The following is a 23345-nucleotide window of genomic DNA, read 5'->3' on the forward strand; positions in this document are numbered from 1 at the left end:
AAAAAAGAATCTTTGTGACCTTAGGTTAGGCACAGATTTCTTAGAACATCAAAACTGTGATTCATAAAAGAAAACAAATGGTAAATTAGACTTTGTCAACATTTTAAAACTTCTGCTCTTCAAAAGACACATGAAATAAATGGAAACAGACTGGGGGGAAATATTTGTAAATCATGTATCTGTCAAGGACTTGTATTCAGAATACATAAAACCTCTGAAAACTCAATAATAAGAAAGCAAATGGCCCAATTAAAAAGCAACTAGCCATACCTTTCAAAAATGCCAAGATTGTGGAAAACAAAAGAAAACGGGGGAATTGTTCCAGATTTAAGGAGATTACAGAGACATGGAAATAAATGCACTGTGTAACCCAGCTTAGATCCTGGATTGGGAAAAGTCACTATAAAGGATATTACTGGGACAATTCATGAAATCTGAATATTAGCCAGAGATTAGAATTGTATCAACATTACAATTCCTGATTTAATCATTGTACTGTTGTCATACACGAAGGTGAGGGGTTCTTGTTCTTGATGTCTGCAACTAACTCTCCATGCTTCAAGAAGTGTGTGTGTGTAAAATAAGAAAAAGAAGGGAAGAGGATGAGAGAAAAGAAAATGGAACAAACTATTAAGAACTGTGACCCTGGATGAAGGGTACATAGGAGTTCTTTGTTCTATTCTTGCAACTTTATAGTATATCTGAAATTTTACTAAGATAAAATTATTGAAGCAATCTTAACACATACCCCTGTTTTCCACAGACCCTGGACCTCACGCCAGCTCTCTGAGAGGGGTGGCCATCCCTAGTTCCTGGCCCTCTACCGAGGAACTCACGTGTACCATCTCCTGCAGCCCCTTGGGGTCCAGCTGCCTCTGCATAAGACCCTCCATCAACTGCTCCAAGGCATGCTTCGCATTCGCATACAGGGTCTATGGCCAAGAGAGGGGAGCACCGGGCAGCAATGAGGGGGTGTGCGCAGCCACCCACCACGACTCTGCAATGATCCATGCCACGGTTGAGAAGTGTGAGGTGGTCTGAAAATCACCCTTTTACTTCTGCTCAGACTGGGTCATTCATACCTATAGTCTCATGTGACATATGAGACAATCTCTGAAGAAGAACCCATTTTACAAAGGAGGAAACTGAACGCCTAGAGTCCAGTTCTTCTGACTCCTCATCCAGGACCAGGACCTTAAGGCTGAGATGGCTACCTGTCCACAAAAGGTCTGTCCTCCTTCTCCACATTATTGCTGGGAAACAGCCATCTAGTCAGGAACTGCATTTCCCAGAACCTCTTTCATCTAGGCATACCATGTGACTATGTCCTGGCCAATCAAAGTGAGAAGTATGGCTCATAAATCCTCCATATTCTTTCTCTTCCTCTCCAGTATCCACAAGGGACCTTGAGCCACACACTGAAGATAGTCAGGCTTCTGTCAGCCAGGTTCCCCCAAAGAAGCAGCTCCATCTCCACCCCCACTGCCAAATGGACTTTACTTGAGTGAGAAATAAACTTTCTTCTTGTTAGATCATGGAGATTTTAGGGTTTAGCTGTTACAGCAGCTAACATTGCCTTACACTAACTAATAAGGCCCACTGCACTTTGCTGCCTTTAACCACTCACAGGTGGTTTAGGAGGGTGGGCTCTCAGCACTGCCCGAGTTATCGTAAACTTTCAAGTCCTAACCCAGAAAATGAGGTGGCTCAGAGGGACATACCTGAATGGACTCATTATCCTCTGCTGGGGGTTGGAGAGAAATTACAGAATGAATACTGATATCCATCAGCTCATTGCTTTCCTCGGTGGAGTAGAATGGCTTCAGGGTGCTAAGGAAAGCAGTGACAAGAGGAGAGGTCAGAGGGTAGTTGAGACCGTGCCACCCCCACTGCACAGTCCAGGATGCAGAGGCCTGTCACAGAACGAGGGAGAGGTTAGCCTCCCTGGTTGGGGGTGCAGGCATGCATCCTTCCCCACTCAATAGGATAGCAGGAGGGGCCCTGCGTCTACCCAGCCACCAGAATCCAGTGACTGTGTCTGTGATTGATGGGGAGACCCAGAGGCCCAAGGCTAGCTCTCCGACTTGATGCCTGCTCTGAGCCTGTCCTTCTCCTGCTCAGAAGTCTTTCCTTGCTTCTCCCTGGCCATAACCACAGACTGTCTCCCAAGCTGGCCTGGCCCAAGGGTTTTCAAGTGATAACTGCACCGCCAGACCAAAAGCACCTTGGAGCTTCTTAGAAATGCAAACTCTCTGGCCCTACATCAGAGCTACTGAATCAAGAATTCCAAATGGAGCCCAGCCATCTGAGCTTTAGTGAACTTTCAGGGGTGGTAGCTGGTTGCTTGAAGCATACCAACTCATTCTTCTCCTATCCTGTCATCAATAGTTCTCAAGCCTAGGTGCATACTGGGGCCACCTACAGAAGCTCTGAGGTGCCCCAGGGCCACATCTGTGGTCCAGGGATCCTAACTGAAAGGTCCAGGGTGGAATCAGGGTATTGGTATGTTTCACAGGTCCCCAGTTGGCTTGGTTGTGCCTCCGGGATTGGGAACCACCATTCCACTTAACTTTAAAACTCCTGCCCTGCAAGGAGGTGCTGTATTTTGCCCTGCTGGGAGCTTCCAGCTCCTACACAAATCCTGCTATTTTGTGGCAGATGCCAGCACGTTCTGATCACCCGTCATATCAACAAAATTGTATCTTGTCAGTAGCCCCCCCTTTTTCTGGTCTTAGATTTTTGTTCTTTTTATTCACCCAAAACCACTGTAATTCCTTCTGTATACACTCGCCTTACCGCTGAGGCCCCAAAGAGATGTTCATGAAATTTACTTAAAATCTGCCTATGTGCTAACTCTTAAGGGCACCGGGTGGGGGGAAGGGTGGGGGGGCCACAACAGATATTTCTGCTATGAGCCTAAATAATGCATCTGCCCCCACAGGTGCAGAATTCCTAGAGACCACCCAGCCCATTCAAATACTAATGCTACTCAACTTCTTCCCCCTTCCCTGCCAGCACTCAGTGGGAGCACTCCAGGAAGGCAAACCTGGGATATTATATCACTTTATATCACTTTGTATTGTAGTTTGTATCACTTTGTATTAATTATATCAGTGCTGTATCAATCAATAAATTCCTCGACCCAACTAAAAGGATGCCATCTCCCTGCTATCCTATTGAGTATCATTATGCGATTTCTTGCTCAAAATACCCCCTAATGGACTGAAAAACAGCCAGTCACCTCCCAACCCAGGAGAAGAGCCCAACTTGAACTACTGCTGAGAATTAGGAAAAAGACCTGATGGAAGCAGACCCCATGTCCTAAGGCAGCCCACTGCCCCAAGTGCTGCCCCCAAAGCCCCTGCTACAGAGGCAGAGAGGCCAAGTAGGGGCGACCCTCCCCCTCAAGGAACACTGAGGGGTGGTCTCAGTCTTTGGCCCCACCCTCTGAGACACCTGGGGCCAGAACAGAGGCCCAGCTCACCTTAGGTGTGAGAGGGCCTCCATGGCCATGGTCCGCACAGGAGACACCAGGCTGTCGGTGGGCTCTGCCTTGATGGTGGCCTGCCGGGCACAGCAGGGCAGTGAATGAAGCATCCAGAGCCCGCCAGTGAGGGCAGTGAGCGTGGGGGCAGCGGCACCCCTCAGGCTGGTGCCCGGGGCCTAGCACTGTACAGGGTGCAGACACCCCCTACAATGTTCTCCCTTTTAAAGGATCACATGGCTGTTAGCATTTTAGGGGAGGCAGCAAAATCTGTTGTGGGAAGGAGTGGGGCTCTAGACAGGCCTGGGGGCTTCTCGCTTAGGCCTGCCGCCTCCTTGCTGTGTGTCCTTGGGCAAAGGGCTTCCCCTGCCTGAGCCATTATGTGTAAAACCAGGTGTGTTTCATGGGGCTGTGGCTGCCTGGTGTGAAGTGGCACATGGACAGATTCTGGCCCAGAGCGGGAGCAGGAGGTTCCCTCCCTCCTCGGGGCCTCCTGTTCCACCCACACCTCGCTTCCCTCGGGGTTGGCTTCCATCGCAGGGGCATACTTTCTAGGAGCCGCAACCTTGGAAGGGAGGGGGGAGGTCTGGGGCTGAAGGGCAGTGGCTGCCTGTACCTCCATCGCCTCCACCAAGGCTTCTAGCCCTCAGGCAGCTGACGTTTTCTAGAACTCACTGAAGCTCTGTGCAAAAAAAGCTTTTAAGACCTGTCTGCGGCTGAACCTGCCCCCTAAGTCCCTCCTGTGGAGAAACACAGGGGCCACAGAAGGGCAGACCCAGTGAACCTCTGTCCCCTAGCCCTGAACCAGCCACCTTCGGGCACCACCAGATTCCTGGCCATCACACCCTTTGTCAGAGAGACAAATGTCACACTCAGAACCTTACAGGGGGATCGAAGCAGAACAGAGACAGGGAGGGGCTTCAGGAACCCTGTAGCCCCCTTGTTCCTCATATGCCCTGAGGAGCTCTGCAAACCTCTGACCAAGGAGAAGCTGGCCAGCAGTTAGACCCCAAAACCACCCAACACCAAGGAAGCCCCCTACCCAGCTTACAATTATAATGCCAGTAAGAGTCATCTTCTGGGAAAATTGAAAGTCCTCCAGGTCCTTGATGTTTTTGATGGCGGTGGTGACCTGCACCACACTCTTCATGAAGGCCATTTTGAGACAGGTGTCCTGTTCCCAGACCAAGAAGAGAGAAAGGTTGGAGCAGGTTGTGAGTGAGCCCAAAGACCCCAAGCCACAGCCCTCATCGGGGAGGACCCTCCCTCCATGCCAAAGAAGAGACGTCCAGAGATGTCTCAGAGACATCTGAACGATGGCAGGCCTATTCTGTCCTTCAGCTCCCTTAACTGAGCTTCTTCCGTATGGCCAGAAGGCCAGCCAGGGGCCAGACAAGGCACAGCACTCTGGCGCCCTCTGAAAACACCACCTCCCTCCGGCCCCCGACACCTGTGCCGAAGGACAGCTATGACCGTCTGTGGGCACCTTCCCTGGCCAAGGACCCCGAACCATGTGTGTTGCCACAGAGACAAAAGAAGTTGAGATAAAATTGTTTCTGCTTTTACAACATGGATGAGCTTTGAGGACGTTATGCTAAATGAAACAAGCCAGGCACAAAAAGGCAAATACTGTGTGAGCGCAGTTCCATGAGATTCCTGGGGTGCTGAACTTTTAGAGACAGGGAGTGTGGGTTTCCAGGGACCGGGGAGGGCAGCATGAGCATATGGTCAACAGGTGCTTTTCCATTCCAATAAGATGAAGAGCTCTGCAGACAGCTGCTGGGGACAGTCACACAGCAACGTGAATGTCCTTAATCCCGCAGAAGCATGATTACCATGGCAGATTTTATGGCATGTGTATCTGACCACAGTTTTAAAAACAATAATGAAACAATTTTTGCTTTATTCTATGTTTCTGCCTCCTTGCCCTTCCAAGAAAGCAGCAAGTCCCTCTGCCTCCCTGAGGACATTCCCACTTCTTATCCCTTGTTAAAGGGCTTCGGTCAGATGTCAGGAGGGGAGGGGGCAGAGGGAGTGAGCGAGGCTGGGAAGGCGGGGGGGGGGGGTCTATCCTGTGACTTCTGGGACCAACACTCACCTGCCCACCAGCATTGTGGGGGAAGGCTGTCCGCCCCCCGCCCCAACTTCCCTCCACACCAGAGAACAGCACAGTTTGAGGCAATGGGTTTCCCAAAAGCTGGGAGTTGGGTGGGACTCCTGGCTATCTGCTGGGTGGGGATGGGTGCTCAGATAGTGAAGCAGGAGACTCTGCCGGACTGGCTCGGATGTGGGGGTGTGGCACGTGGGGTTACCTGGCAGCTGCTGGAGTAGTGATGAATGATCTTAGCTGTGATGGGGTTGTCCACGTGGGTGAGGAGCAGCTGGGGGTGACAGTATGAGGCCACGCAGCTGTACATCACCATGAGGGCGCTCTTCACTGTCTCCCGCCTCCAGGGGTGGTCCTTCTGTGAGCCCAGTGAAAAGAGGAAGAACCACTGGATATGCATGAGGGAAGGGTGGGGGTTCTGCTCAACTTGCCCTTCTGAGAGGGAGCAGGGCCACCCTAGCTGCACGTGGACGGTCTCTGGTCACGTGGCCAAAGGAACCGTAGAGTCAGCAGAAATGGCTTTCCGGGTGCCTGAAATGCTCATTCATCTACTCAATCATTCGATGTACCTTTATTGAGCACCTACTATTTGCCAGGCACTGGGGACGCAGCGGGAACCACTCACACCAGGACCCACCCCCACAGAGGATTCAGTCCAGCAAGATGCCAGCAGCACCCATTCACTGGGAGCAGGTGGTCTGTGGGGACACGGCTAAACAGAGGCCACCTGTACACTCCTTCATAGCTTCACCTGCCAGGCTCTTGCTCTGGGCCATGGTCTCTCGTGATATCAAGAATCCAGTGGGAACAAGCCTGGGATGAGGTGTTGTAGGGCCACCAAACCCATCATGGAGGGTGGGCAGGGGTGCCTGGGGCTCTGTGTCCTGTGGCAGAGAGGGGCAGCCTCCAGAGGCCAGCCCACGGCTTCCCCGCGGCCAGCGGCATGTCCTCCGACAAGCTGCAGTGTCCTCTCCTAAGGACCATGGGCCTGACAGCCCCTCCACCCCAGTACACTGATTCACTGAGGCCGAGCTCCCAGCATGACCAAAGAGGCCACTGAGCTCTACATGAGCAGCTTCAGCTCCACTGGGGCTGTGTGAGGCCTGGGACCCTGCATCCCCTCCAGCACCCAGAGGGAGACCGCTGCTCTGAGGAGCCCACATCGGGCTTCGCTTTGTAGTGTCTGGGTCCTGAAAAGGCCCACCTTGTGTTCTTTAGATTATCCAAGGGCTTTGTGGGAGGGGCTGATTCTGAGGGCAGTTTGGTCTTGAGACCCAGCAAGGACCTCAGCTGAGTGCTGAAGGCACTGGTCTATGAGGCCCCCGGAGACTGGACTGGGGAGCGAGGGTGACTCACCCGCCAAGCGCCGATCTGCCAAGACTGCTCCGACTCCTGGATCCTCTCCTCGAAGTCATGGAGCACGTTCAGCACTGTCTTCACCTGGCCGCGGGCACACAGGCCAAAGCACAGAATCACGCCCTGCGGGGAGACCCGGCTGGCTGGAGCAAGGGCGGGGGGCCGAGGCCACAGGAGGACCCCCACCCCTGCACATACGTATACACATGGCACACACACACACCAGTAGACACACAGGCACGCGTGCACTCACGCACACTCAAGCATGCCTAGGCCCATAACCCCCTAGGGTCAGAGGAGTCTGCTGCACAGGAAGGGGCTGCAGGGCCCCCTCACCTCCCGGTCAAAGTCATTGCCATAGTCTGTCTTGTACAACAGCTCCAGCAGCAGCACCTCCACCTTGTCGGCCTCCAGGCCTGTGGCCAGCGTGAAGCCGAGGGCCCGATACAGAAAGCCCTGGAAAGGCAAGGGACAAAGGGAGCCTCAGCCTCTCGGCTCTGCCTGCCAGGGGTCACCTCCATGGGGGCCCCTACCCCCGACACTCTAGATTGTCTGTTTCAATGCGCAGATACCTACGCATTTTGTAGAGTCTTTGAAATAAACATTCAGGTGTTCTGGAGTGTTTTATATTATAAACAAGCGTTTGTGAGGGTGTGGCACCTGGGGTTACCTGGCAGCTGCTGGAGTAGCGATGAATGATCTTAGCGGTGTACTATAAACACGAACGTATTCTAAACGCTGAGGGCCAAATTTCCTTCCTATAGAGGTTGAATGAATTTCCCCTCACACTAACAAATTAAAGAGCACCTGGGGACAAGCTGTGCTGAGTGCCCTTGCACATTGTCACCATCTGGTCTCTGAATCCCCGCCTGTGTTCTTTGCCCATTTCCCATTGGCTTATTCTTCCTGTTTTCCTTTTAGCTCGTAAGAGCCTCAGGTGTATATATGGAGAAACCACAAGAACAAACATGTCTTGTTTCACTTAACCCACATAGCAACGGTAGATACGGTAGATACGGTTGCTGTTTTGCGAGATGGAAATGCAAGTGGGCGGTGGTAGAACTGGGATTTTTAAATCAAACGTTGTCTGGGGCGCCTGGTGTGGTGCCTCAGTGGGTTGAGCATCTGACCTTCAGTTTCAGCTCAGGTTCTGGTTTTGGGATCATGAGATCGAGCCCTTCATTGGGCTCTGAGCTCAAGCACAGAGTCTGCCTGAGGATTCTCCCTCTCCCTCTGCCCCTCCACCTGCTCCCTCAAAATTAATCAATCAATAAAGCCTTCAAAAAAAAAAAAAAAAATCACGCATCGTCCCAGGCTCCTTTCTTAAGGATCACATACCAGAAGCCTCAACCAGAAGATCACTCCATTGCTGTATTTCTCCCAAGGGTCTCTGTTCCTTTTTAATTTTACTCATTGCAACTTCTTTTGTCACACAGAAAACATTCACTTTCACAGAGCAAAGTTGTCTTTCTTGGTTTCCTTTATGTATATGAAGGCCCCCTCTGTGTCAAGCTTAAAAGCTATTTGTTGATGTACTCTGGTCATTCACAGTTTTCTTTCATTTGGTACACTTCAATCTTTGATCCATCCCGAGAGAGTAAATCCCTCCTTCATGAGCTTTATTGTCAATAATATGTTCTGAGCCATTCTCTTAAACTCGTTCATTCAGGTGAACTTGGAAATAATCTAGTCGAATTCCATAAGATTGTCCAATGTCCACAAAAACTCCTTTTGGGGACGTGACGGGGAAGTACCTTGTACCGCAGGTTAATTTGAACAACGTGGGTGCCTTTCCAACATGGAGACTTCCCATCCGAAAGCAAAAGATGTGTCAATGTCATTTCATTTCTCTCATTGTTCCTGCACCTCCTTGTCATTTCGTGCTCCTACGCTGGTTCCACATACGTCACTTCATCAATAACGTCTTCAATTACATGTTTACATTGTGTCGCTACTTGGAATGGGATCTTTTTTCACTATATCATATTTTTGTTTTATTTGTTTCTGGGAAAGAGAATGATTTCTGCATATCAGTTTTGGGAGAAGACTGGCTCTGACAACAGGGGCTGCAATTCTGGAAGCTACTGGGGGCCACCTTGCTTCTACAGGGAGGTGCTGGCTGAGCGATGAAGAGACAGGAGGGTCCTGGTGAAGTTCCCTGAGCCGCTGTATCCAACTGTGCCTTCTTGAGTTTTCTAAGCCAGTAAAATCCTGCTTACTGATTTACTTTCCCTAAGCAAGGTGAATAATGGCAATACGGTTGAATTCTTTAAATACTACATAATTTTTCTTTTTTCTTTTCATTTTTTAAAAGATTTTATTTATTTATTTGACAGAGAGAGAGAGGGAGAGAGAAAGAGAGAGACCACAAGTAGGCAGAGAGGCAGGCAGAGAGAGAGAGTGAAGCAGGCTCCCTGCTGAGCAGAGAGCCCGATGTGGGACTCGATCCCAGGACCCCGAGATCATGACCTGAGCCGAAGGCAGACGCTTAACCCATGGAGCCACCCAGGAGCCCCTTTTCTTTTCTTTTTAAAGGGACCCAGACCCCCACATGCAGCCCCTCATTGGATGTGTCTGGAGTCTTGGAAGCTTGACTGCCCTACGTTCTGTTATAAAGGAACCTCGAGAGGCTCCAGCAAGGGAGAGCAGCTATTTGCATGCCCTTGACCCAGCAACCTTGTTCCTCCTCTATGGAGCAAGGTCATCTTCTTGGATCAGGCAGGCAGCTTCAGGAGAGACACGCATGGAGCTGTGAGGGAGGACGGGGATACCCAGCTAGCCAGGGGGACAGCCTGAATCAACCCCGGCGACCAATGGGGTGACAGATGTCCCAGCCAGGTCACCCTCACATCCTATGTACAACTTTCTTCCAAATGGACATCGGTCCTTATATTGACATTGAATAAAATCTTAAGCCTACACATGTATGTTTAGCTATAGAAGAGTCTCTATAAGACAGCCTTGCTTTTTGTTATTTTACCTACTCACCTATCCAGGCTATCTTTTGGAACAAACACAATTTTTGGTTGACACCTGTAAGAAGCTTTCCTTAGACAGCTCTTTGAAATATAGTTCACATACCATAAAATTAACCCACTTAACGTTGACGGATTCAGTGGTCTATTCACAGAGTTGCGCAACCATCAGCACAACCTAAACCTAGAACATTTGGATCACTACCCTCCCCCCATGAAAGAAATCTCAGACCTCTAACAGTCACTGCACATTTCCTGCAGCCTCTTACACCCACTAATCTTTCTCTCTCTACAAAGATGTCTATTCTGGACATTATAAGTAGACAAAATCATATAGTATGTGGGGTTTGGGTTCCTTTGCATCTGGCTTCTGTCACTTAGCATGATGTCTCCAAGGGTCAATCTTTCTGTACCACAAATCAGTACTTCGTTCCTTTTAATGGTTGAATAATAGTCCATTGTACAGATAGACCACATTTTGTTTATCCTTTTGTCCACTGGCGGGCATCTGGGTTGCTTCTACTTTTTGGCTATGTGAATAACACTACAGTGAATATTTATGTATGAGTTTTTGTATGGATGTATGTTTCCGTTTCCCCTGGGCATATACAACTCAGAGCAGAATTCCTGGGTTATATGGTAACTCTGTATTTAACACTTCCAGGAACTGGCTTTCCATTCCCATCGGCAGTATATAAGTGTTTGCACTTCTCTACATTTTTACCAACACTTGTTATTATCTTTTGTATTATAGCCATCCTAGTGGGTGTGAGGAAGTATGTCCCTGCGGCTTTGATTTGCATTTTCCCTAATGGTGATAATCTTGAACATTTTTTCCTGTGCTTATTCACCATGTATGTACCTTCTTCAAAAAATATCTATTCATATCATTTGCCCATTTCTGAACTGGCTTGTTTTTTTGTTATTGAGTGAGAAGAGCTCTTCATATATTCTAGATACAAGTCCCTTACCAAGGACTTAATTTGCAAATATTTTCTCTCATGCCAAGGGTTGTTTTTTCGTTTTCTTGATGGTTTGATTTTCAGCATAAGAGTTTTTCTTTCTGATGATGTTCAAGTTATCTATATTTTCTTTCTTCACTCATGCTTTTGGTGCCATATCTAAGGCTTTGCACAAAATCAGCTGACAGCAAATGTGAGGTTTATTTCCGTACTTTCTATTCTTTTTTTTTTTTTCTATTACATCAATCTGTCTGCCCATCCTTATGCCAGTACTATGTTGTCTTGTTTACTGCAGTTGTGTGAAGCAGTCTTGAAATTGCAAAACTTGAGTCCTCCAACTTTGGTCTTTCTCTTAATCATAATTACGTTGGCCATTCTGGGTCCCTTGTATGCCCAAATGGATTGTTAGGATCAGCTTGTCAATCTCAAAAAAAAAAGAAAGAAAGAAAGGAAGGAAGGAAGGAAGGAAGGAAGGAAGGAGTGTGGCTGGGAGCGACAGAGGGAGGGAGGGAAAGGGAAGGGAAGAAGGCAGGCAGGCAGACAGGTGGACAGGCAGACAAACCAGCTAGGGTTCATGACAAGGATCACAATGAATCTGTAGAGACATTTGCGGAGTATGCCATCTTGACCATATCGCCTTCCAATCTGAGAACATGGATCCTTTCCATTAACTGAGACCTTCTCTGATTTCTATCAATAATGTTCATAGTATTATAAAGACAATGAATGAAATACACATGTGACCATGAGCCAGGAGCTGGATGGGTCAAGTGTACACAACGACATCCCGCAATCTGCCAGTGGGGTTGGGGACAGTTGAAGGTCGTGCTCCAAACCTCAGCTTGCTTGCTCTTTCTTTGTTCCTTCCTGACCTCATCATCTTCACGTCCAAGCTAGAACTCAGCACGCTCTTTAGCCTTCTGTGGTTCAGTGTCATCCCCATCATTTTCACCATTTGTCAAAACCTGTTCAGACATCTCGATTCTTGCCTATTGGACTCTGCTAGGAGACCACATCAGGTGGAGAGCAAAGTGAGAGGATCGGGAATCTGGCTACTGGAGAAGAGATCCCCCAGCTTCAACACAGCAGTTTCTTAAAGAAAAACAAAACAGAACAAGACACAAAAACCCACTGGCCTAGACCACCCATGTCTCCTCACAGGACCCCGTAGACAGCCACGGGTGCAGCTGGTCTCACACACAGTGTGAGCCTCCATCCCACCGTCCCTGGAGGCCCTTCCCTGTCTTAACGGTCCTGACACTGAGCACAAACCTTCTCCAGGGAGGGGCTGTCGAAGCTTTCGATCTGGTTGTTCAGCTCCTTGCTCAGACGCAAGCTCCAATTGGAACCTCGGGTCTTCTTAAGGGAATTTCTCAGAAACTGAGGAGGCAGAAGATGTCACTGGGCAATGCCATATGTCCCCAGTCCTGTTCTCTCCCAAGCTCCAGGAGCACTGTGTGATCTTGAGCAGTGACTCCCCCTCTCTAACCCTCTTCCCCAATCTCTAGATTGCTCCACCCATGGAACCCTGACCCAGTGCTAACATTCTGGGGGCCTGGGAAACAGCTGTGGTTTTGGGGCTGGAAGGAGGAGGTCACCCCTATGCTGCTTTCCTGAACACTTGGTCCCTGAGGATAGAAGGCTCTCTGTTCTCCTTTGCTAATGGATACAGCTGTAGACATGCTTGGCACCCTCCACCCCAAGTTTTCTTGGGGGTGTCCTTTAGGGACTCCTGAACTCTCCACACATCAACCCCACCAAGGGGCCTGCCATGCACTCCTCCTCTTTCTCCTGACCCAACCTCAGCAAGCAGGATCAAGTCTTTACCTGAATCAGCTTGTCCTCCCAAGTTTTCTGATTCCAAGTAAACTCAGTATGTTCTGCAGAAAGAAGGTCCACACCTGCGGACTTCTTCAGCTGCTCCCCTCTGGATCAGCCTCCTTAGTCAGGCATTCAAAGCCCTCCATGCATGGTCTCAGCACATGCTGCATTTCCCTCCCCGCTTCCCCAAAGACCCAAATAGGCCTCACGGGTCTACCCTGAGCTTTGGTTCTTGCTGCTCAGTCCCTGTGATTAGTACTCCAGCATGCACACTAAGAGAGGAGCTGACTTGGGTTTGGTGCCCTGGATGCCTCACCTTCCAGGTACTTGACCAGCAGTGGGATCTCCAGCTCCCACATGTCAGCCATGGAGGGAGCAATGCTCTGTCTCAGGGTCCTCAGGAGGTTGAGCATGGCTATCCCTCGGCCCTCCCCCTTATAGGGGGATGACATCAGCACCTGGGGAGCACCAAGACTCCAGTGGGGGCCTGCCCCAAGCTGGGCAGTGCCAGGCATTTTGTTCCCAGAAAGAAGAAGAGGGGTAAGATAGTGGGCTTTCTCCCCACCCCAGGCTTCCACGGGGTGTGGATTAGCGCCCATAGTCAACATAAGGAGGAAATCCGGGGCACCCGCGTGGCTCAGTCATTTAAGCGTTTGACTCTTAGGTCATGATCTCAGGGTCATGAGATCGAGCCCCATGTCAGGTTCTGTGCTGGGTATGGAGTCTGCATGGGATTCTCTCTCTTCCTCTCCCTTTGCCCCTCTCCCCACTCTCTCTCTCCCTCTAATAAAAAACTAAAAAAAAAAAAAAAAAAAGAGGAGGACGAGAAGGCACAGGTAAATGCCTATGAAGGACCCCTGGGGGCAGGCAGGCCATTGGCAGTGTCCTGGAGTTGTTTAGGGGCTGCTCAAAGAATGAGCAGAGGAATCCAGGAGCATGTCCTCACCAGGTCCCAGGGTATCCGAACACACTGCCGATGCCACGTCTACCCAAGAGGAATGAAAGGGACCCAGAAAGCTCTGTCCTCCCAAGTGTCTAGCTCCCTCCTCCCACTGGAGACTTCAGGAATTAGGAGCTCAAGAGAGGGGGGCCATAGGCAATGGCCTCAGTCAGGCCAGGGCATAGCCTGGGGGAGCCACTCACCAGGAGACGGGCCAAGAGTTTCTGGGGTGCAGGAAGGTCCACTGAGGAAGAAGGAGACGTGAACCTACTCCAGTTGCCCAGTTCATACCAGGACGGGTCCCCAGACCCCTAGGGCCCGTGCCTCTGAGAAGGGCTCTGCCCTGGAAGGTACTTCCCCAACATCAACCCATTGCCCCCAGAACAGAAAATGGGTTAGCACAGGGACCACTGATATGTCCATAAGGAACCTCATTTTCATTGGTTTAGCCTGGGACAAGGAGAGAATCAATGACATCATTAGAAGATGTCAGGGGGCGGCCTAGCCCAGAGTCCAGGTAAGGACATGAAGAAGACCCTCCCCCCCATTTGCCATCCCTGGGTCCTGAAAGGCTCCTAAAACCATACCCACCACCAGCAACACCCATCCAGCAAAGCTCCAGGCCCATGTGAACAGCTCCCTTGGAAGAGCAGTGTCACCCCTCTGTTGGGGGAGGGGAACTCGGGGAATGAACCGCCAAAGCAGGTTTGCACAATTTTAACACATCCTCAGACACAGTAAGGGTGGGCCTTCGGCCTGGCTGGCTGGGATCCCGGCGGCTTCCTGGAAATAGCAGAGCGGCTACTTCCCGGGACACCAGTAGTCCACCGGCCCTATCTCACAGGCTATGGCAGGGAGGCTGCCCACCGTGCCTGCTCTTGCCGGCCACGCTGGCCTCCACGTCCTTGGTGTGGAGCTGGCGTTCTGCCAGGTTTGTGAGGCTGATGCAGATGGGGGTCAAGGCCTCCGTGTAATCCGTCTCCATGATATAGCACAGGAGCCTCAGCCAAAACTCCTGGGTTGGGGAGCAGGGAGGAGGAAGCGTTAGCTGGGGCACCCACGGCCGAGTAGGAGCCCCATCTTGCTGCTGCACAGCTCACTTGCTCTAAGCAGCGGCTCGACAGATTGGAACTCCCATTACCCTCCTCAGTACTTCTGGTCTTAAGATAGACTGCCCCCCGGACAGGGAGCATCTAGCCCGAGGCCTCACTTAAAGGACAGTGATCCCCTCCTGGTGCTATGATGGCAATTTTTTTCTACTTTTCTTTGCTACATCACAGTGCGTTGCCATGAAAAGTTGGCACATTTGTTCCTCCTTCAGCCTGTGTCCTCCTTGGGGTTATACTGAGCTCTTTGAGCAGGTGGCCTTCACGTCTTCATAGTAGGAACTCACTGGATGCTTGTGGAATTAATCCATTAAAATTATCTCTGCACACACACACACACAAACACACACACACGTAGACTGACGGGGCTTTAAGGAAATTGACACATTACCTGCTCTAAGTCAATGGATACATACTGAGACCCACTGTGTGCCAGGCACTGCCTTAGCCTCTGGGACACTAAGTTCCCACCAAGGACCCAGCTCTGGAACCAGATCTTCAAGAACAAGAGCTCAGGCAATAGGAAGATGAGGGGCCCCTCCAGACATCCCAGACAGTGGGAATGGGAGAAGCAAGAGCGCAGAACCCTGGGCACAGGGAGCATGCAAGCCAAACTGTCAGCTGCAGGGGCCCCACCCAGGGGGCAGCCCCACCCAGGGGGCTGGCTGCAGGGGTGTGGGTCACACTCACATTGGTCATCCCACTGACGGAAGAGGTTATGATCTTCACGGTGTCCATGGTGACTTTGTGGACCATCTTCTCCTCCAGGTCCCTCTGATAAAAGCTCTCTCGGTGATTTGTCTGGAAACCAGAACCGAGGGGGTCCCAACTCTTGGGCCGGCAGGGGCTTGCTGCAATCTCGGGCATGGTCTCCTCACGCCTCTGAGGCTCAATGCCCAGATACTGGGTCTCCAGGGTTTTCTAGATGTACTGCCCACACCTCTACCTACAGCTCACCGTGAGCCCAGGCACTGGTGTCCTGAACGTAGAGATGGGAGCAGAATCAAGCATGGGGGCAGCAAGGAGATTCTTCCCTGAGGCTCTGGAAACTACTTCCCAAGACCAACTGCACCATGGTCTGCCTATCAGGGCCACTCACCAGCTTGTAGGTGGACAGAGTCAGCTGCACGGACACGTACTTCAGGCCCCAGCCTTTGATCCTGTCCTGGTAGCCAGACAGAGCCAACTGGCCGATGATGCGGAGAATAGCCATCCGCACCTGAGGGGTCAGGGCGGTGGACATACAGGAATTGGGGCGGGCTCCATGGTGGGGAGGCTCTGCACCTAACTCCCAATGTTGGCCCATGAGGCAGCTAGGAATTCAGAGTGCTCTGGGTGAGAAGAGGCCTCAGAGGCAGTAGCCCACTCCGTCTACCACCCCCTGCCCCATCCAGAGAATCTCACTGGGCAGCACGACCAGCCAGGAGCCTTATCTCCGATCTCAGGCAGCCCTGTTGGGGACAGCCTGACTCTTACCCAGGGCTCCCCAGGCTTGGGCTCAGGCTCGCTATGTGGGCTGGCTGTTCTCTCTTGACAGCCTGCACATTTTTGAGAACAGCTCTGCCTAAATCTCCAGCCCAAACCCCTCCCCCACCCCATCTCACGCCCTCTCCCGTCAGTGCAGACCCTCGCCTTCCTGGACCTCCCCTCCCCAGGGGCCATGCAGCAGCGGCCTGCAGAGCCTACAACCAGAACTGAAGCTACATTGCAAGGTGGCTCCAGCAGAGTCTGGACTGTGGGGTTTTTTAGCCTTTATTGGGAGGGTACAGGGTGTCTCCCTCTGCTGCCTTGTCCAAATGCAATAAAGGTTTTACAAAACCCTTGGGCAACCCCGCAGCTCTGGATGAAACCAGATTCACTCCGCCTCTCCTCCGTCCAGGATGGTGTCTGAGCTCCTTCATTGGGAAACTCCGGGTCCTCGACGCGAGCAAGTGTCTCAGGAGCAGGACCACAGCTCGGGGGGCACCTGTCCTCAGCCCTGCTCAGTGCTGGCTGGGAGGCTAGGCTTCCCATCAGAGAGCCGGCGGCACGTGGCCCCTGCCCACAGAGTGGGAGAGGAGTGAAGGCCACCCACGGGACCTCCCTCTGCTTCCCCGCAGAGTGTCCCAAACACCAGCCCCTTCCAGGTCTCTGCCCTGTTACCTTGAAGCGGGTGTCAGAGAGGGTGTTCTTGACAACCCGGATGGCCAGGCAGATGGTCCTGATATTCATTCTGGGCTCTGAAAGAGGAAAACCAGCCTGGAGGGCCACCAGCCCCAGAGCTGGGCTCTCAGGAGATGCCTGGGAGTAGTGAGACTCCCAGAGCACCAGGCACACCGGCCACCTTCCCCCCAGAGCCAGGCGTCAGGTGGCTTGGGCCTCCTGAGAGCCTCTGACTGCCACCACGGCTCAGGGACACCTCCCTCAGAAGCTTCTCTGGCCACCTCCTCATCCTTTCAACCTGTCCCACCCCACCTGGCCGGGGAGGGCTTTGTTTCTGTGCCTCAGTCCCTTGGCCTCTGCTTTGTGATCCTCTTCAGAACCCAGGTGGATCTTCAGAACCCAGGTGGACTGCCCTAGAGAGCATGTCTCCACCTGCAAGTCCTTCAGGGCGGCACCCAGGGCCAGGCACGCACAGGCATGGGCACAGGCTGCAAAGCACAGCAGGGCAGAGGCTGCTGCGTTCAAAACTTGTGTCGGCCACATCCTAGCCATGTGACCTCAGGTGAACGCCTCAGCCCCCACTGCCTCAGTTTCCCTACCTTTAAAGTATGGATAATATTAGGGTGCCTGGGTGGCTCAGTCGGCTAAGCGTCTGCCTTCAACTCAGGTCATGATCCCGGGGTCCTGGGATCAAGTCCCAGGTGGGGCTCCCTGTAGGAGCGGGGGGGAGGGGCAGAGGTAGAAGGTTCTACCCAGGTTCAAGGGTAGAAGCAGAGTCTGCTTCTTCCTCTGCCCCTCCCCCCCACTCATGCTTGATCTCACGTGCATACGTGCATAGGCACAAAAGTAAATGAAATCTTTCTTAAAAATGTGGCCCATAATAGTACTTCTCTCACAGAGCTTCTGTAAGCAATAATGAGCCAACACAGTGCTTGACACACAAGGAAGTACTTCGTAAGTGCTTGTGAGTCATAGAACCGACGACGGCCGATTCAGGGAGGAGGAAGATTAAGAGAGGTAAGAAAGAACCATGAGAAGGTTTTGGAGAGGTCCAGTAGGGACAGAATTACAGTCAGATGCTCCACTTGACACTAGACTCCAGGCTAGAGATTTCTACAGGTCAACGGTGGTGGAAGAAAGAGAGGGAAGGAGACCAAGGGGAAGGTAGCAAGTCATCGCGCACTAAGGAACCATGATACAGTCTTGAGTTTTTTAATCTGCAAAGTAGAAACCTGCTTCTGATCTTAAAAAGAGTATATGCTCATTGCAAAATCAAAATAAAAGATAACCTCCCTAAGCTCATTTATGCAAAAATAACCACAGATTCCTTGCAAGTAACCAAGGTCATGCTACATACACTGTTCCCAAACCGTGCTGATGTGCTCAACAGGGAGGCCATCCTGTCCACAAAAAAGTACAGATCGACTACACCCTTTATGGTTGAGTCATAGTCCACTCTGTGGATAAGCTATCATTTGTTCCAGAAATTCCTGTAGAAAAACCTGTAGGTTGTTTCCAATGTTCTGCTTTTATGCACAACGTGCTAACGAACATCATTGTCTAGTTACCTTTGGGCAACGATTTCCTTTAGACAACAACGGTCAAAAAGTTAGATTGTTTAGCCCATGTTTCGGTCCCTATGGAAGTGAGCACTCAGAATGCTTTATCAATTTACACCCTTGTCAGTGAAGTGCAAGGAGCTAGTTTCCTTTTTTTCTAGCACAGGGATTAGCTGTAAGCCTATTTTTGTAAATAAAGTTTTATTAGAACACAGCCACACTCTGCAGTTTATGACTGCTTTGGCACAGCTGAGTCTTTTTTTTTTTTTTTTTTTTAAGATTTTATGTATTTATTTGACGGAGAGAGAGAGATCACAAGTAGGCAGAGCAAGAGGGGGAAGCAGGCTCCCCACTGAGCAGAGAGCCCAATGTGGGGCGCAAACCCAGGACCCTGAAATCATGACCCGAGCCAAAGGCAGAGGCTTAACCCACTGAGCCACCCAAGGGCCCCAGCCCAGTTGAATCTTAACTATCACAGAGACCATATAGCCTGTAAAGCCAAAAGTATTTTTACTATCAGGTCTCTTATAGAAAAATGGCTATGCCATTTTTCATTATCATCTCTTTCCACCAGACAGAGAAAAATGGTCTCATTGTTGCTTAAATTTGGGATTTTTTTTTTTTTTCAGAGAAGTCTTTACTATTAGCAGAATGTGCTTCATATACAGTTGCCCAGATTGTGCACTGCACAAGGACACTCAGTTGAAAGACTGAACAGGAGTGGTCCATGCTCTTCTAAGCAAACCATGTTCCTGCAAGGCCACATGCTGCCAGCAAGGGATGCCTTGTTCCAGTTCACACAAAAGTGCTGTCTGAGCTGGTGCCATCCTTGGGGACAGGATTTCCCTTCTGATTGCAAGGCCAGGTTTAGAGTTTGGCCTTAGGAATTTAGAATCAGGAGTTTTGACTACGATTGGGCATTGGGGCCTTAGGACTATATCTACACAATGTAACCGGGTGTTATTTAAGGTCTTTGATTTCATTTGGGGGGTGGGGTTTGTTCTAGGATTCGGGTTAACAGTTTGGAGAAGCTGTGATTCAGAGTTTGAGGAGAGGGTTGAGGGTGGGGTGTAGGGGACACAGTGCTGGTTAGGTTCAAGGGTAGAAAATATAAAGCAACCTCGGTCCACCCAGTAGCGTCTAATAAAAGAGGAAATGATGACGGTCCAGACACCGGTGAGACCTGCCTCCCCAGCCTCCCGCCTGACTTCCCACTCTCGCTCACCATCTGCGCTCACCACTGCCCTAATCAGGGTCAGGGTCCCCACGCGGATGGCCTCCTTGCTCGTCTCCATCTGACTGAGGAAGAACTTCATCAGCTCCTTGGGGTAGGACCGGGCTGCAACGGGACGGACACCTTCAGTTCTGCCCATGGAGCCAAAAGGAGGAGGAGGCAGCCCAGGGCCAGGCCTCCCAGAGGCTGGGGCTCCCACAGGCTCATGGTGGACCTGGGGCGGGGCGGGGCGGGGAGGGAGGGAGCCTCACCGAGAGCTATGAAGCAGTGCACAATCTCCGCCAGGTTTTGGCTGCTATATTGCTGCTGGGCAGGGGCCTTGGAGCACACCTGGGAAGTGAGGGTGCAGGGCGGGTGGTGAGATCGCAACCAGAGAGCAGACACAAGTGTAGGGGCAGCCTGGGGCAGCCATACCAGAGGGCACGAGGGTACCACCGCCTTGCATCCCTGTGGGATACGGGAGCCAGATGAGTGAGAGGGGGGCTCCGCCACCCTCACACCCTTTCCCCTGGCCGGCCATGCCACCTGCTGCAGCCCACTTCCCGCTGATCCACCCCGAGGAGGCCAGCACCCAGCCAAGCCTGCCGGCCTCACCTGGATGTGGAGTTCCGTGAAAATGGTGTGTAGTTGCATTTGCGGGACGGGGGTGCTGGTGATGACCGACATTTCCAGGATCTGCCTCAAGACCTACAATGGAGAGGCAAATGATTGCAGATGATCTTCTGCCAATTCAGGGTCCGTTCACTCTAGACTCTTGCTGCTCAGCATGGCCCGTCGGCCAGTGGTATCATCATCCTCCCCCACCCCCACCCCGGGAGCTGGTTAGAATGCAGGCTCTCGGGCCTGGCTCCAGACCTGCTGAATGCAACCCTGCATTTCGGCCAGCCTCCCGGCAAGGCCTACACGCGGTTAGGCTTGCAAAGGGCATGCGAGGCCACTGAGCATGACATTCTTCCCCCTTTCTCTTCTATCCACCTGGAAATGAATCCCATTCTTTCACCAGACCCATCTACGGCGGCCCCGTAGATCTACCACATGAATTTCTGTTCCTCGCTTTTAGAGTTGAGCACCACGCCACACCAGCAAATCAGTCAACCCCTTATAATGTATCAGCCTGGGTCATACCTCCACGTGGAACCCTACCAAGAAACTCCACCTTTGGGGCGCCTGGGTGGCTCAGTGGGTTAAAGCCTCTGCCTTCGGCTCAGGTCATGATCCCAGGGTCCTGGGATCGAGCCCCGCATCGGGCTCTTTGCTCAGTAGGGAGCCTGCTTCCTCCCCTCTCTCTCTGCCTGCCTCTCTGCCTACTTGTAATCTCTGTCTGTCAAATAAAATAAATAAAATCTTTTAAAAAAAAAAAAAGAAAGAAAGAAAAAGAAACTCCACCTTTTGTGGGTTAAGAGCTGTCATGAGTTAAAGGGTCCCACAAAAATGCCTGAGGCTTTCCAGATGTAGTTAGTTAAGGGTCTCAGATGACACCATACTGGATTTAAGGTGGGCCTTAAGTCCATGGTGTCTTTATAAGAAAAGGAGAGGACACGGGCAAGCACAGAGAAGAGGAAGGGGTCACACTGGAACGATCCAGCCACCAACCATGCAGTGCCTGGGGACATCAGAAGCTGGAAGAGGCAAGAAAGCATTCTTCCCCAGGGCCCCCGGAGGGATCACTGCCTGCCAACCCTTCGGTCCCTGGAACTATGCGAGAATCTGTTTCTGTTCTTTTAGGCCACCCACCCTGTGGTTCTCTGTTATGGCAGCCCTGGAAACAAACACACAGCCTCACTGTGGCCTCTGAGACCGTTTGGGTCCTCATGCCTTCCACGTGGAACAGCAGCATTCATTTCTCAAGAATTCAACTTCTGGGCCCAACTCCTGCCCGGGGGACAGCCCCCTGGGAGCCCCAGGAACCGAAGCTCCTTCAGGCGGATGGCCAGTGGCCTCTCACCTGCGTGACGAAGAGTGCCTCCAGGCCGCCTCGGTACTCCGCCAGCAGCAGGGGGATGTAGTCGTACAGCTGTTCCCGCAGGTCGTCATTGGGCAGGAGGAGGTTCAGCATCGGCTTCAGGGACTTGATGACCCCCAGCTTCACCTGCCCCAGGAGCCCGGGCCCCGAGGCAAAGCCCAGTGATGTCACACCAACCAGAGTGCCAAGCACGCGCGACAGAGGGGACCTAGGAAGTAGTTGAGGCCCCGCCCGAGACCCCACAGGCAGGCAACGAGGCCAGATTGTCCCTGTGAGTCCCAGCTCAGTCACTTAGGAAAACCTGAGTGCCTCAGTTTCCTTATCTGTAAAATGGTCCCATAGCACAGAGTTGATGTGGAAATAGTTCCCCTTGGTAAAAGGTGCTGTAACAGGGACCCTCATCCAGCAAGCCCCGGCCCTTCTCAAGACGCCCTCCTGAGGCTCCAGGCCCCACGTGGCTCAGCAACTCTGTTTATCAGGTCACTGTCTCTCCAGGGTTCTGGGAATGAGGCTGGACCCAGCGGTTTCTCTGTGCTCCTAGCCACACAGGCTGGGGAGCTGTGACCTGGGGGACCACGGGACCCTTCCCTGCACCCAAGAAAGGTGCTTCTCACCTCGGGGTTGTGGCTCCTCAGCCACACGGTCACAAAATAGCGGTACATGGGGAAGAGCTTCATGGCAAACTGATCCTCGGTCATCACCGGGTACACGCTGTCCTCCAGATGCTTCAGGTAAAACTGCACCATCTCACAGAAGGTCTCCATGGCTGCCAAGGGGGGAAAGCGGTGAGCCCGGAGGGACAGGAGCCGGATTCGGCCTCCCCTGGACTAGCCGGACTAGACCTCCTCCAGGACGGTGTGCTCGCACACTTCCGGAACCAACGGGTGACCCAGATGGCCTCAGCCATCCAGGAAAACCTGGTCTTTGGCCTGACTTGAGCAGGCCCACTGTAGGGCCATTTTCCCTGGTCTCTGTTCCAGGACTCCCATCGTCCTTTCCGGGCCTCCTCCTGAAATGCTTGGAACAGAGCCTGCTGAGCTGAGTCCCAATGTTGACCTCCTCCCGCTAAGCCATCTTCTCCTGAAAGCACGTACCACCCCCACCCCCAAGAGTGAATCAGAGGCCACACGACGCAGGAGATTGGGTCACCGTTTGGGAAGAAACATCTTCTGTTCAACAGACCACCCACCAGTTTGTCCCAGTCCCACTTCGGGCACCCTGACCGGGGCCAGAGAGGCAGACCAAGCAGACACCTACCACCGCAGATCACCTGCCGCATTTTGGCTTCGTTGGCAAGTCTCAGCATCGTGAATATAGTGGCCAGGGTGATGCCCATGTATGGCATAAACTCAAACACTGTGTAGGGCGCGAGAGAAGACAGGGAGCAGGGCCAGGTCAGCAGGGGCAAGGCAGAGAAGATGAGCCCATGGTCTGCCGCCTCCAGTCCCCACGGGGGCAGAGCATGCCACCAGGGCCGCAGGAAACAGCACAAGTCGGTGCTACAGGAAAGGAGGACGCTAGCAACAGGTGTAGGGGGAAGGAGCCGGGGACAAGGAGTCAGAAGAAACCCAGACGGGGCTGCAGGGAAGAGTGGGCAGATCAGGAAGGTGGGGAGGGGAGACTTAGTGGGGCTCTGCTGGTAGATGCCTGGCTCTTTAGGTGTCCCACAAATGTCCTTGGATGAAGGAAGAAACCA

At 51.9% G+C, this 23345-nt stretch overlaps 1 protein-coding gene across 3 annotated transcripts in view; it reads right to left on the reverse strand.

The window, feature by feature from the left end:
- The window catches only part of MROH2A (maestro heat like repeat family member 2A), a 43822-nt gene that overhangs the window by 13711 nt on the left and 6766 nt on the right, over positions 1-23345 (reverse strand). Inside the window, exons 6-26 of one of the 3 annotated variants that reach the window (XM_059167656.1) lie at positions 22907-23005; positions 22264-22415; positions 21632-21775; positions 20281-20373; positions 19938-20016; positions 19678-19791; positions 16894-16970; positions 15851-15970; positions 15442-15552; positions 14513-14660; positions 13849-13889; positions 13022-13163; positions 12712-12764; positions 12157-12264; positions 7284-7403; positions 6948-7070; positions 5797-5949; positions 4536-4658; positions 3485-3564; positions 1722-1830; positions 837-932 (exon numbers count right to left, since the gene is read on the reverse strand). In XM_059167656.1, the coding sequence (XP_059023639.1) occupies positions 837-932; positions 1722-1830; positions 3485-3564; positions 4536-4658; positions 5797-5949; positions 6948-7070; positions 7284-7403; positions 12157-12264; positions 12712-12764; positions 13022-13163; positions 13849-13889; positions 14513-14660; positions 15442-15552; positions 15851-15970; positions 16894-16970; positions 19678-19791; positions 19938-20016; positions 20281-20373; positions 21632-21775; positions 22264-22415; positions 22907-23005 (2285 nt within the window). Of the gene's footprint in view, positions 1-836; positions 933-1721; positions 1831-3484; positions 3565-4535; positions 4659-5796; positions 5950-6947; positions 7071-7283; positions 7404-12156; positions 12265-12711; positions 12786-13021; positions 13164-13848; positions 13890-14512; positions 14661-15441; positions 15553-15850; positions 15971-16893; positions 16971-19677; positions 19792-19937; positions 20017-20280; positions 20374-21631; positions 21776-22263; positions 22416-22906; positions 23006-23345 lie in introns of all 3 variants that reach the window. The other 2 variants (XM_059167655.1, XM_059167657.1) reach the window with 2 other exon arrangements.

The sequence above is a fragment of the Mustela lutreola genome, chromosome 3 (assembly GCF_030435805.1).
Source record: "Mustela lutreola isolate mMusLut2 chromosome 3, mMusLut2.pri, whole genome shotgun sequence".
NCBI lineage: Eukaryota > Metazoa > Chordata > Mammalia > Carnivora > Mustelidae > Mustela > Mustela lutreola.